Source organism: Macrosteles quadrilineatus, unplaced genomic scaffold, assembly GCF_028750875.1.
Source record: "Macrosteles quadrilineatus isolate MER2022 unplaced genomic scaffold, UCM_ALF_1.0 Scaffold_7__1_contigs__length_78375512, whole genome shotgun sequence".
Lineage (NCBI taxonomy): Eukaryota > Metazoa > Arthropoda > Insecta > Hemiptera > Cicadellidae > Macrosteles > Macrosteles quadrilineatus.
Genome location: NW_026542600.1, coordinates 2442581 through 2456499, shown reverse-complemented (window position 1 = coordinate 2456499; position 13919 = coordinate 2442581). Strand labels below are relative to the sequence as shown.

General features: G+C 37.1%; 1 protein-coding gene across 1 annotated transcript; it reads left to right on the top strand.

Moving 5' to 3' along the window:
- The first annotated feature begins 251 nt into the window (after positions 1-251).
- On the top strand, positions 252-8956 carry LOC128998108 (cysteine-rich, acidic integral membrane protein-like). Its single transcript, XM_054424105.1, has 2 exons — positions 252-311; positions 7628-8956. The coding sequence occupies exons 1-2, from the start codon at positions 252-254 to the stop codon at positions 8954-8956; spliced, it is 1389 nt and encodes a 462-aa protein (XP_054280080.1).
- Positions 8957-13919: the final 4963 nt, after the last annotated feature.

The window sequence follows — 13919 nt, the reverse complement described above, 5'->3', positions numbered from 1 at the left end:
GTGAGTATGCATGTCACTCAGTCATGTCATGGGCTTAGGAGGAACACAGGACAAGATGGATTAGGCTTCAACACCATATGATAAGTAAGCTCACCCTCTTCTCTCCTTACCAGACAGACGGTCGCCTCCAATGCTCTACGTTTAGACAGACAGGGGGCAACACAGATCACAGGTATGGTCACTGGCCATGGCTTCCTGAAATTTCACCTGAATCGCTTGAGGATCCACAATGGAGATACTGCATGTAGGAAATGTGGCAGTCAGAGGAGACTGCAGACCATCTGCTCTATGACTGCACAGCTCTGAACGAGGTAAGGGATAGTACTTTTGGAGCAATGACAAGGGGCAGACACCTTCCTCAGGAGGAGCTCATAGATAGGATGCTGAAGTTCATTAATCTACTCAGGTTTGACGGACTCCGACATATCAAGTTGGGAGCACAAAAAGTCCATCAGTGGCTTACGTGCAACAGGACAAGGTCCGCCCCTACAGAATCGAATCAATGAATCAAGTTAAGATATATTTGACAAGAATGCATATCAATCAAAAAGTTAGTATTTGTTTATGGATAGTAGTATGATTGTAGGCATAATTTAAATAGAGAATTCGTCCGACATGTTCAAGGAGAAATTTCAGTTAAAATCAAATGAGAGAAATGGTAACTCACTTTGCCTGTAGGTTTGCTGCAGTGGGTTTTTTAATAATTTAAAGTCATCAATCATAAACAATTCTTTCCCCTTATTACTTAACACTAACTTCACACTATCTTTCTTGCTCTTCACACTTTAGTTAGATATTTAGGCATAACTGAGTACTGCCACCTAATATACCGAAATGTAAGGGTGGTGCAGCACTCCAGTGTCTAATTCCAGGATATCTGCCCTGTGCTATAAATCGGGTGTCAATACTGATTGTCCATCGGAAAAAGTCCTGTTTTATTTACTTTACTTTTAAACCTAGCTTAACAGTTTAGAGTTGTTACAATTTAACTGTGTTTGGAATAATTTTGCAAGTAATAATATTTGGAGTTAGTAATTAGAGTAGAAATCATGTAAAATCATCAGTTAGGAAAATGAAAAATGTGATTTAGTGACTCAGGGGTTGTTGGTAAAAAACACCTTTAGCACGTTAGCTGGGCGAGTGAGTATGCTTGCGCGTGGGAAAGTGAGGGTCGCTCTAATCCTCTAACTTCGGATAAACAATATAACTTAGATTCATCGATAATATAATATAAGTTTTGCAGATATAATAAAAAAACTGCTGATAAAAATTGCCTTTAGGTGTCTTTAATTCAACATAAGGCAAACCTCCAGCACATCGAAGTATAATTATTTTACGCCACACTACATTATTTTGACGAACTTCCCACGCAAGGATTTAGTCCAGAAAACAGCTGTTTGCCGCCAGCTTATTCAAATGGGGTTTCATTGCGTACTACTGTACTGCAATGAGTTTTACCGGACACCAATCAGCTGATTATACTGTATTTAGGTAACAGTGAGTAACCAAAAACATAACCTCTGTTATGACTAGTGATTTTTAGTCCTTTAGTTGGTGGAAATATATAAGGATATGTAGGGATTTAGTAGTATGGCGTAAACTATCGTACGTAACTCGTCCAAAATGTGTGTACTGGACTCGTATGGTAATCCTGTACTCGATTTCGTCTCGCACGGGAACAACCACACTCGTCCGGCAAACACTTATTTTCAGGACTAGTAACGTAATATACTATTTCAGATGTTCAGAAAGGGTGGTCCAAAACTACTTCCAATATTGAATTGACTTTATGACCTAACATAACATCTGATTTTAAGGAAATCCTAAAATAAAGATAATTTTGATTATTTGTTCGTTTGATTTACTATATTACAATAATTGGTTTTAGATTAAAGTTTTAGAGACCTTGTCCCTACAAGCCACTAGTTAAGTTTTATTTCCATTGTATAAATTAAGATCTTCAAATTGCTAGTAGTATTTCAAACTGTAGATGTAATCAAAATGCTTTCAGATTGTTGGACTTAGATTATCATAACTCAGATATTAGATTATCATAACTATTCTTATGAATAGGGCAACATTTTAGAATATATGTGTTATTTTGTATAGTTTTTCAAGCCAAAACATAGTAATTATCGATTATCTCTCATCTTTCATTTCTTAACTCTCTTATATCTTATACTTTATCCATACTCCCTCATACCCAAATATCCTTTTCCTTCTCCTTTTCCCCTACTTTCCTCCTTCTCCTCCTTTATCTTCTTCTTTATCCTTACTAGTCAGTTTGGGTGATCTAACGTCGTCACACGAACTCCCTACGTAGCAATAATTGGCGATAGTCTATAGTGTGTAAATTAAGTATGGAAACAAATCTGTATTTTTTAAACCAAAATAGATAGAAATATTGGGTTTGTGGCATTGACTGTTAACCAAGGTTCCGCAATTTTTTGCATCAGAAAAAAATTTTCACCCCCTCAGGGGGGGTAGGGGTAGGGGGTAACTTAATTTTTTTAAATAGCAACCCCTATTGAGTGACCTCTCATTTTGAAGGGTTTGTCAAAAGAAATACAATGCCGTAAACCCGAGGTCGATATCTTACCCCTAACCAGAATGGCGGCCATTTTAAATTTCGAGATGGGCAAACGAAATCCAGTGTGGATACCCATAATTTACCTTTTAAATGGGTTACATTGGGTAAGCCGAACTCCAGATACCATTATTAGATTGAAAAGTGGATGTTTTTATCGTATTCAAAATTTTGCCCCAGCCCCCAAAATAGGGGATTTTGGGGGCAGCCCCAAATTTTTAAACGCAACCCCCTATTGAGTGACTCCTCGTTTTGAAGGGTTTGTCAAGACAAAAGCAGTGGCACAAATCTTAGGTCGATATGTCATCCCTAGACGAAATGGCAGGCATTCAAAAACTTGATTGGGTAAAAAAGCGCCCATTTCACCAATTAAAAATGTTGAATGCCTGCCATTTCGTCTAGGGATGACATATCGACCTAAGATTTGTGCCACTGCTTTTGTCTTGACAAACCCTTCAAAACGAGGGGTCACTCAATAGGGGGTTGCGTTTAAAAATTTGGGGCTGCCCCCAAAATACCCTATTTTGGGGGCTGGGGCAAAATTTTGAATACGATAAAAACATCCACTTTTCAATCTAATAATGGTATCTGGAGTTCGGCTTACCCAATGTAACCCATTTAAAAGGTAAATTATGGGTATCCACACTGGATTTCGTTTGCCCATCTCGAAATTTAAAATGGCCGCCATTCTGGTTAGGGGTAAGATATCGACCTCGGGTTTACGGCATTGTATTTCTTTTGACAAACCCTTCAAAATGAGAGGTCACTCAATAGGGGTTGCTATTTAAAAAAATTAAGTTACCCCCTACCCCTACCCCCCCTGAGGGGGTGAAAAATTTTTTCTGATGCAAAAAATTGCGGAACCTTGGTTAACAGTCAATGCCACAAACCCAATATTTCTATCTATTTTGGTTTAAAAAATACAGATTTGTTTCCATACTTAATTTACACACTATAATAATTTGACACGATCCGAGGACTTGTAAGTCTCGAGCATCCATATTAAGTTTACTTTTAATCAATTCGGTTAAAATAGTTATTTATTATCTTTACCAGTTTTGATTTTGTCTCCTTCAAACGTGTTCCGGGAAGGATTTTACGCTAATGCAACACTTAACGGACATTCTGTATTACAAGAGACTTTGGGTTCACGAGGTACTCTAACTCATTTATTATATGTCTTGTATTTTTTCTTATAGACGCCACGTTATACAAGTATAAAGAAACCACCATTGTCTTATACGTGCATATTTACAATTCGAAATTAGGCCCAACATATATAGTCTAATCAACATCAGTATATCATTTAAATTGAACTTGCCCCTTGATGAAACTTTGCCCATTTCCTCTCAAGATAGCGACACACAAGTTTTTGTGGTTATGAGGCTCAGTTTGGACTTCTGTTTCAGGAAATTAAACATTTATTATAGTTGTGACAAAATTTCGGACGGGATTCAATTAACAGCTGTTAAGGCACAGGGTGAGGCAATGAGAACACCACAATTTATAAATAACTCAAATTAAATACTATTTACACTATACACCTAAATACCACATTAAAACAAAGGTTATCTTATGCCATTTTTAGTTGATAAAGTCATTTGTTCATTTCTTAAACACGACATAATTTAAGTGACGACCTTGAACACGTTGACATTCCTCGACTCGCTTGAAAAACCGTCGAATACTCGTTCCATCATTTCTTGAGGAATCATATTGTGTAGCTTACAAAGAAAATGATCAAAGTATTGTAACTAGGGCAAACGGTTAGTTTGAATTATTACCCGGATAGGAATGGAGTTGACTAAAACATTCAACTCCCTATCCTTTATACCCCAAACAGAAAATCTAACCTTAAATCCCACTTTATTTTACATTATTATTGGTACGTACTATCTGTTAATTGTTTACTGTAGCTTACTTTTAATTGTCCAATAAATTAAATTATGCTTGGACTACATAGCAAGTTTGATGCTATGTAGTCCAATCAATGGTTATTTAGGGTTACTCCCATTAACCGGGAAAGGTGGTCGTAGGGATCCTTATTTCCATTATGTATACAATAAACACAATAATTTAAGTATTGTAAGTAAGCAAAGGCCATTTGATACTAAAACATAGGGTTGGAGTTGACAAAAAAACAACCAACTTCATTCCCCATCCTGTCTTCCCTAGGTTAAAACCTCACCTCTTTTTAATTTATTGGTCCAAAATACATTTTATTTGTCAATGTACTTTTTGGTTTCATTAAACACTTAAATCTTTGTTCTGTTCCTGTTTGGCTATGGTAAGGTTTACTTTAATTTCTTATTAACATTTTATTATTTGATGTTTTCTTCCAAGCATGTTTCCTTCTCTTCATCTTTTGTTTTTTCCTTGATGAAGTGCTTTTTGGTAGATCTCAATATAGTTTCAATTTCGTTCATATTTTGATCTTCCATTCGCCTACAAATTCTGCTATCGAGTATATTAAAAGCTCACTCCGATTTCGTCTGCAACGGTAATGCTTCTTTTATTTGCAAAATAAATGCTGGGGGTGGGGTACAAAAGGTAGTGAGAAAGTTTACTTTCTTGAATACTTGTAGTTACCTTCCGTAGTCCAGAGGCAGGAATTGGACAGGTCAATAGGGAAAACAATAATAATAAAAACAACTCATAACTACATTCCAGGCCAAAAGACTCTGTTTTTAGAAATTTGGCTTGAGGTTGTGAATAACATTTACTTAAAGATTAAGGAAAAATGTAAGAAAAGTGTTTTAAGTGTTACCTATTATATTTTGCATACAATAAACAAACATATTTGTAAGTTTTGTAACTAAATGGAGAATGGAGTTGACTAAAACGACCAACTCTTTCCCCACGCTGTCTGCTGACAAGAAACCCACTCTTACTAACTTATTCTAACCGGAAATTACAACTAACAATAATCTCTATCACACAAAACAGGTCCAATGCCTTCAGACGAAAATAACTGACATCTCTCAAAATAACCAAATTTAGACGAGGCACCGCTAGTAGTAGGTTTTTGATCTAATCTGTTATACCACAAGTAAACCCCCCCCCCACAAGTCACAAGTACTCTAAAAAAACGCCCTCATAAAATAATGAACTGGAACAATTATCATAGTTACAATAAACTATGATATCTTCATTAATTCCATATTATCATGCAAGTCATCATTTGAGATTTCCTCTTTTCGAAAACCTGTTTCAGAATACGGCACATGGAAAGACATTTTCATTTGGAGATAACAAGACTGAAGATCTATTAGCTTCTGCTAGGTTACAGGAGAAAGATATTTGTAAGGGAGATTTTTTCTTTCGGTCTATGTGGTCGACCCGCATGAGGAATAAAATTAGAGTTTTCCTACCCTGTAGAAGCGGGACGTGTTCCGGGTCCCGCAAAATGTCGGCCTTGTTGCCAGGGCGATTGCATGTGACGTGTGTGTGTGTGTGTGATTATAATGGCATAGACGAGTTTTAGATATCAAAGACATTGACAATGACCTTAACTAACTACGTCGTTACCCCACTTTAATTGATGACGTCAACCAGACCCTTCAAGCTCAACTTACGTCACGGTTTGACAGGTTTGGTTTCATACGGATTAATTTTGCCACACATCTTCATGGCTGCAACATTCTCTGTTACTCCAAACACTTTTACCACATTTCATTACAAAGTTTTCTTTGCGAGAAGTTACTGACTTCTCTATTTTTCTCCCGTTTACTTTTTTTTATCCTAAAACGCTAGGCACGAGTCTGGGATTGTTTTTCACATTACTTCAGGCTAGACCTAGGGGTTGCGGCAATATCACATAGATAAAATCCATTGGTGATTTGGGGGGATTTGAACCAGAGACCCCAGGGACTGAAGTCCCGCGATCTAACCACTAGACCAGCTCGCTCCCCCCCGTTTACGGATATTGGACTATATATCATTCTAAACATTTTATTTTAGAACGCTATTAACTTCTTATAGATCTTTTTTGTTAGCGTCCATATCTCTGAACCATACAAAAGAACTATACACTATACAGTATGTACCAAAAGTCCCGGACCGATTAAATTTTTTCTTTATATTTGAAATAGACCTACAAAGTTTTGTACAAAGTTACTGGTTATAAAAATCGATCACACATTCAGTGATCCGCCACTTCCTCAGGCCCGCTAGGAGTCAGGAGAATATTTTAAATGTAAGCATAGGTTGATATGTACATCAAATGAAGGTATTTATTAGTAGAATACAATGCCACAAATGTAAACACAAAAAGACTACCGAGTCAAAAATGGCAGCCGTTCAAAGATTTCATGAATCTGCCATTTTAAACCTATGAACGACTGCCATTTTTACTCGGTTGTTATTTTGAGCTAAAATTTGCGTCACCGTTAGATCTTTGGTCAATGAAATATTTCATTACAAGTATCGGAAGTGGTATTTCCCTGTGCGTGCTCAAGATTCATGTGTGAAGCTTTCTTACGCTCTATTATAAGTAAGACTTATATCAAATAAAATTGTTTAAAGATAAATATAAAAGCAAACGGATTATAGCAAACCTACATGACAGATGAAAATTTAGAGGTTTAAGGTTATACTTATCGAGCGGATAATCACGCAATATGTTAAAAACACAGTACAATTATTAGCTCGCGCCTATATTTATAGATAGTTAAACACAACAGCTGATTTATAATGAATTTAAATAGTAAAGAAACACTTGTACACGTAATTGGCAAATAAAAAAATTATTGAGGGGAAAGGGAAGGCAAATTTAGAACAAGAACAAATAACTGATAAAATAAATAAAATAATCTGGTCGTTTATGTAAAATATTTCCCCGGTAACCTCCAGTGTAACCTGGTGGGTAGCCTGGAGTGTGACCTGGAGTGTAACCTGGAGTATAACCTGGAGGGTAGCCTAGAGTGTAACCTGGAGGGTAATATGCAGTGTAACCTGCAATGTAACCTGGAGGGTAATATGCAGTGTAACCTGGAGGGTAATCTGGAGTGTAACCTGGAGGGTAATCTGGAGTGTAACTAGGAGTGTAACCTGGAGAGTAGCCTGGAGTGTAACCTGCAGTGTAACCTGGAGGGTAATCTGGAGTGTAGCCTGGAGTGTAACCTGGAGGGTAGCCTAGAGTGTAACCTGGAGGGTAGCCTAGAGTGTAACCTGCAGTGTAACCTGGAGTGTAACCTGGAGTGTAGCCTGGAGGGTAACCTGGAGGATAGCCTAGAGTGTAACCTGGAGGGTAGCCTAGAGTGTAACCTGCAGTGTAACCTGGAGTGTAACCTGGAGGGTAATCTGGAGAGTAGCCTGGAGTGTAACCTGGAGGGTAGCCTAGAGTGTAACCTGCAGTGTAACCTGGAGGGTAATCTGGAGATTAGCCTGGAGTGTAACCTGGAGGGTAGCCTAGAGTGTAACCTGCAGTGTAACCTGGAGGGTAATCTGGAGAGTAGCCTGGAGTGTAACCTGGAGGGTAGCCTAGAGTGTAACCTGCAGTGTAACCTGGAGGGTAATCTGGAGTGTAACCTGCAATGTAACCTGGAGGGTAATCTGGAGTGTAACCTGCAATGTAACCTGGAGGGTAATCTGGAGTGTAACCTGGAGGGTAATCAGGAGTGTAACCTGGTGGGTAACCTGGAGTGTGACCTGGAGTATAACCTGGAGTGTGACCTGGAGTATAACCTGGAGTGTAATCTGGAGTGTAACCTGGAGTATAACCTGGAGTATAACCTGGAGTACAATCTGGAGTGTAATCTGGAGTGTAACCTGGAGTATAACCTGGAGTATAATCTGGAGTGTAATCTGGAGTGTAACCTGGAGTATAAACTGGAGTTTAATCTGGAGTATAACCTGGACTATAAACTGGAGTATAACCTGGAGTATAATCTGGAGTGTAATCTGGAGTATAACCTGGAGTACAACCTGGAGAATAACCTGGAGTATAACCTGGAGTATAATCTGGAATGTAATCTGGAGTATAACCTGGAGTATAATCTGGAGTATAATTTGGAGTGTAACCTGGAGTATAACCTGGAGTATAACCTGGAATGTAATCTGGAGTATATCCTGGAGTACAACCTGGAGAATAACCTGGAGTATAACCTGGAGTATAATCTGGAATGTAATCTGGAGTATAACCTGGAGTACAACCTGGAGAATAACCTGGAGTATAACCTGGAGTATAATCTGGAATGTAATCTGGAGTATAACCTGGAGTATAACCTGGAATGTAATCTGGAGTATAAACTGGAGTACAACCTGGAGAATAACCTGGAGTATAACCTGGAGTATAATCTGGAATGTAACCTGGAGTATAACCTGGAGTATAATCTGGAGTATAATCTGGAGTGTTATCTGGAGGGTTAACAAACAGTGCCAAGGAAACCTCAAAATTGTTCTTTTATAATTATACCTTTTACAGTAAAGCAATTGATCCATATTATTTAATTTAAGTTTTTCGTTAAAAATGGTGTAGTATACGTGCAATAATAATAATATTATAAAATGTACCGAATATTATTAGTGTGTAGTGATTGTACACAATTCCCCCCCCTTTATTAATGTATTATACGCAGTGAGGCAAATGTAGTGCGCAAATCCGAGGATTTAATTTCCTTGTGTAAGCTTTGAACACATAGTGTGGAAATCCAGTGTACTAAGCTAAGGATTATTTCTACTCTCCCCCAGCCTTGTCTGCTACTCACACACCTACACGTTACAAACACACGTCACACTATTTACTCGAAAATACTTGATTGAATAGTGCTTGATATAAAATCTTATTGATAAATGTATAGTCGGTTACAAACCTTAATACAAGGAACCGGAACTTTTATTTAAAAGTATTGTATACGTACGTCAGTTAATGTCACGAGATGAGTGGTGTCATTCATTGCTGTATATTATGCCATATCATTAGCCATGGACCATTGGACGGTAAGTACCGTGTTTTGGTCTACGATGAGTATTTGCGAAATGGAACGCTTATATCAGCGCAGCGACTTATCTTTGTCTATCTTTCATCTAAAACGCCACGATATACTTTCCAGACAAAATACGCACAACGTATATCCTCAGGTGGATATAACATTTGAGAAATACGGGATATATCGGGGAAAAGAAGCCGATTGGGCGAACATTAACTGTTAGGACGTTATATATGTTGAAACGGTTTCGCAAGCTTTGATTCGTAAGTCACATGCTCTATTAAGTTTGTGAAGTCACGGGTGATACAGATACAGCAACGTTTGATAAAAAATACCTGATTATTTTCAACAAGATCCACCGTGCACACTGCTAAGGACTCAGTGGCCGTGGTGTGTATTATATTTCTAGGAATGATTATTTCACAATTCTGTGATATTCCGTGACCCCAAGGTCACCAGAGTGTGGATGTTTTTTTTTTCTTTGGGGTGGTCTGAAATTTTGAGCCTACACTCACAAACCCCGCCAGGAAACTTATTAATGTTAAAGTCACTATACACAAATATAATATATCATTTACTCAAATACTATTGTAGTAAAATCTAAAATACATGTTTTCAAAGATCCAGCTAGTCATCAAAAATACCATTTAGTAGTTTATAAAAATGTATATAGTTTACAACGACAAATTTTCAATCATAATTCCAATAATTATATGATATCTGGAAGTTTTTCAAATGTACATTATGGATATTACCATAGATGAAGTAATATAATTCTTTACTTTATTATATTACTTCATTGGCATTGACAATAAAATAATCCATAACAGAATCACATAAAATATATAATTGTCTGAATTATTCAGTAAAATTTGTCCAATTAAACTACTTTTACGGTTATATATGAAATTTAAATAATAAAACTGACGTCCTTTACGAAGTGTATTATCTAAATAGCGTTGCGAATACTTGGCCGTCGATGATCAATTAGTGAATCAGTTCATCAGCCAAGATGGTCTGATTGATGACGTCCACGAACCCTACAAGGAACTTCGTTTAAAGTAATTGATCTTGACACCAACCTACCATTAGTTATCGTTAAATCAAGAATTATATCCGCTACTTTAGATATAAGGAAACTGTATTTCAGGTTGCTTTAGATTTATTATTTTTTTTAATATTAACCATACCAACCTAAAAACCAAGTACTGATTATTTTTACATTTTCCAATAGAAAAGTGATTATAGGGAATATTAGTGAATTTCCCTTATTTCGAAAAAAAGCTATTACCGTAGGTCTCAAGGTAAGACCTGGATCCGGGACTGATGTTTTTCGTTTTTGTATGTCTAAAAGGCTAAAAACACCATCCATGTATGTGTGATACACTATTAGCACGATAACTCGAGTAAAGATTATCCAATTTTGATTAAATTTCATACTAACGTGAATGCGAACCGGTTCGCAAAACAGCATGATTGGACAATGGGAACGAGGTTGTATAGGTTAAAATGAAGTTTACCGGGTATCACACTCAAAACGAAACATTTTTCTATTTATTTCCAAACCATTTTGTAGACCTTAAGAAAAAATAGGGTCATCTTTCCATTGGTATGCTGTGATCAATTGCTAATTCTTTAGTTTGGTATTTTTTGTTGGCTGTGTTAGTTATGCACGTTTCTTTGAATTGTTTTTTTAATAACATAAGGAGACAAAATTGTGAAGAAAATATTGTATGGATAGCAACTGTATCTCATAATTTTATTGACCGTGGTGAAAACAAAGATCTGTTTGAAATCATATTTTTTTATGTTTTATATTTGAATGAAAATATGAGTAAATGGAAATACTTTTTATTTAGGCGAACATTAGGAACAGGTTTGCATTTTTTTCAAAAAATATGGATATTAAATTTTTACTTGATGGACAAAGTAACTTTACTTTCCACGTGGTTTTAATTCCACCTAATGGTCCCGATCTTGTACAAGCTATTTGATCCTTGGAAGGAAGCTTAACTTAGACACTTATCAAAAACGTCAGACAACGTGTTTTTACCATATTTTGAACAACTTTTAAATACTAAGAGAGTGGACTCGCAGTGATCCAGGAGACATCCTGCCTTGGAAATGGGATTCCCTGTTTGCCCTCTGGATGATCTCATCTACAGTGCCGTCTTTCCTAATTAATAAAATATGATTTTGTTTTTGAATGGGTACAGAGCATTAGCTATCCTAAACTTGATAACAACACGCACGCTGAATTATATTTTTCTGAATTTTGCTCCAAACTAAATCATAAGAAATATTTGTCCCTCAAAATATATAGGTAAAAATTCCTTTCCCATATGGTTCTCTCCAGAAGTCGAATTGATGATTATCAAGAAAAAGAAACTACATAGGCACTTCAAGCAGACTCTGGATGATCTAACTAATCTTCAGTTTTGCGGTGTCCGTACAATATGCAAGAGGATGACGGGGGATTGCTACTCAGCATACATCCAGACTATTGATTCTTCAATCAAAGCCAATATTCGTGCCTTCTGGAGTTATGTGAATCCTACCAAGAAACTGCCCTCTCTACCTTTTAGAATGGAGCTGCTGCTAGTCATCAAGCAATCTCCCCACCAAATTATGAACTTAATGCAATCACCTCAATCTCGTCATGTTATGTTAGCTGCTCGGAGGTGGAGGCTGAGCTGAGCTGAATTCACTTGACACCATCAAGGGTGTGGGACCCTACAATATATCACCACTGGTCTTGAAGTTCTGTAATGAATGAATAGATAAATAAATAAACAGCTATATTTCTACAAACTGACCATTACTAGCATGAAACGCTCAATGTAATGACACACTGCCTAGCCTGCAAATTGATTGCTGCTTCTGAATAGTTTGGCTGCTGGTTCAAAGTGTTTACGATTGGCAAATTATTTTATTAATTTGTAGAACAGGAAGCACCAATGAATATACCAGTGGTTAAGTTCAGTGGTAATGTCAGCAGTGGCCACTTTGATCTATATTAGCCAATTAACAACCCGTTAATTATCATAGCCCCTACATATATTGTTGAAAGGTCGGCAGGTCAAAGAAAACTCATGAATAGTATTTGCAATAGTTATTTGTGTAACTAGTGGTGAAAGTGGCACTTTGCTGCACACGAGAGCAATGCGAAATGATCTCGAGTGCAGCAAAGGCCTTTTTCACTCGTGTTACACATTATATTTTTCCTACAGTCACTATAAAGCATATAAATAATTAGTCTTTCAAACACTATACAACACGTTTTTAGGTTCACCTGGCAACACAAATATGTGCCCTAGAGAAAGTAGTACCCGCGGTCTGTATCACTCCGCTATTTTTCCTCGACAAGAAATGTGCTCCGCGTTTTGAGACTATAGTTCCGTATGTTTTTGTAATTTGAAGTGGTTTCCACGCCTAAAAGAATGCTTTAAAGGTATTTTCTTGTTTATTAAGATCGAAGGAATGTTTTAAAAACGTTTAAATGAAAAGTCCAGAAAGTTCAGAAATACCTAAACTATAAACACGAAATGACAGGTTAAATCGTAGTTATAATAGTCAATCAGCTGCTCATAGTATTATTATCTTTAAGTGTTGCCAACCTATTTCCAAGCGTACACGGATTACGTGCATAAATAGAACCACGCTGTTTTGTGTTGTTTCGTTGGAATCCTGATGTGCGGCAAAGTATAAACCGTACGGCAAAGTATAAATATGCAGCAATTAGCAGCTTTCTGTACTATAAACAGTACAAGGAAGCCAACTTTGTCGGGTGACTGTAGGAAAAATGATATACAGCAATAATCAGTATTACAAGTACTCAACTGGATCCAACTCAGACAATGGCAAACATTTTTAGTGAGGAGGATGATTCTCAAATACGGAACAAAACAAACTTTGAGCTAATAAACACAGAGTACTAAACCCAAAAGTTAAAAGGGTGCCTACTTTGATGCACGATCAAACTGCAAAAGTACACAATAGTTGGTAGTTTACTTCCACCACCCGATGACGATTCCCCTTTCTTCTGTTATATTTCACAGTCGATGCAATTATTTTACTGTTCAAAAGTTCAGCCGTGCAAAAGCAGCTAGTAAGATAGTATGCTAGTAAGATAGGAGTAGATAGTAGACACGTCACAGTTACGAAATAATTTAACCGTTCTCTCTCAAACACAGATATTTACAACCGGAATATTTTTAGTATCACTCCATCTTGAGTCAACATCAGCTATTACTTGTGTTTATCCCCAAGCAATAACAGAACCTATTCAATGAAGTGAAAACATACAAATAGTAAAAATACGCATACCGATGCACCAATGGGGAGGGTGAGGGGCGAGGGGTGAGTTTGCGCATGTGTGGGGCTCCAGAGTGGAGGCAGCAGAT

Bases quoted from the DNA above. Each gene is read 5' to 3' on its own strand.
- LOC128998108 (XM_054424105.1), top strand. From the start codon at position 252: ATGTGGCAGTCAGAGGAGACTGCAGACCATCTGCTCTATGACTGCACA. The intron at 312-7,627 runs GTAAGGGATAGT...GAGTGTAACTAG, and splicing joins ACTGCACAGCTCTGAACGAG to GAGTGTAACCTGGAGAGTAG.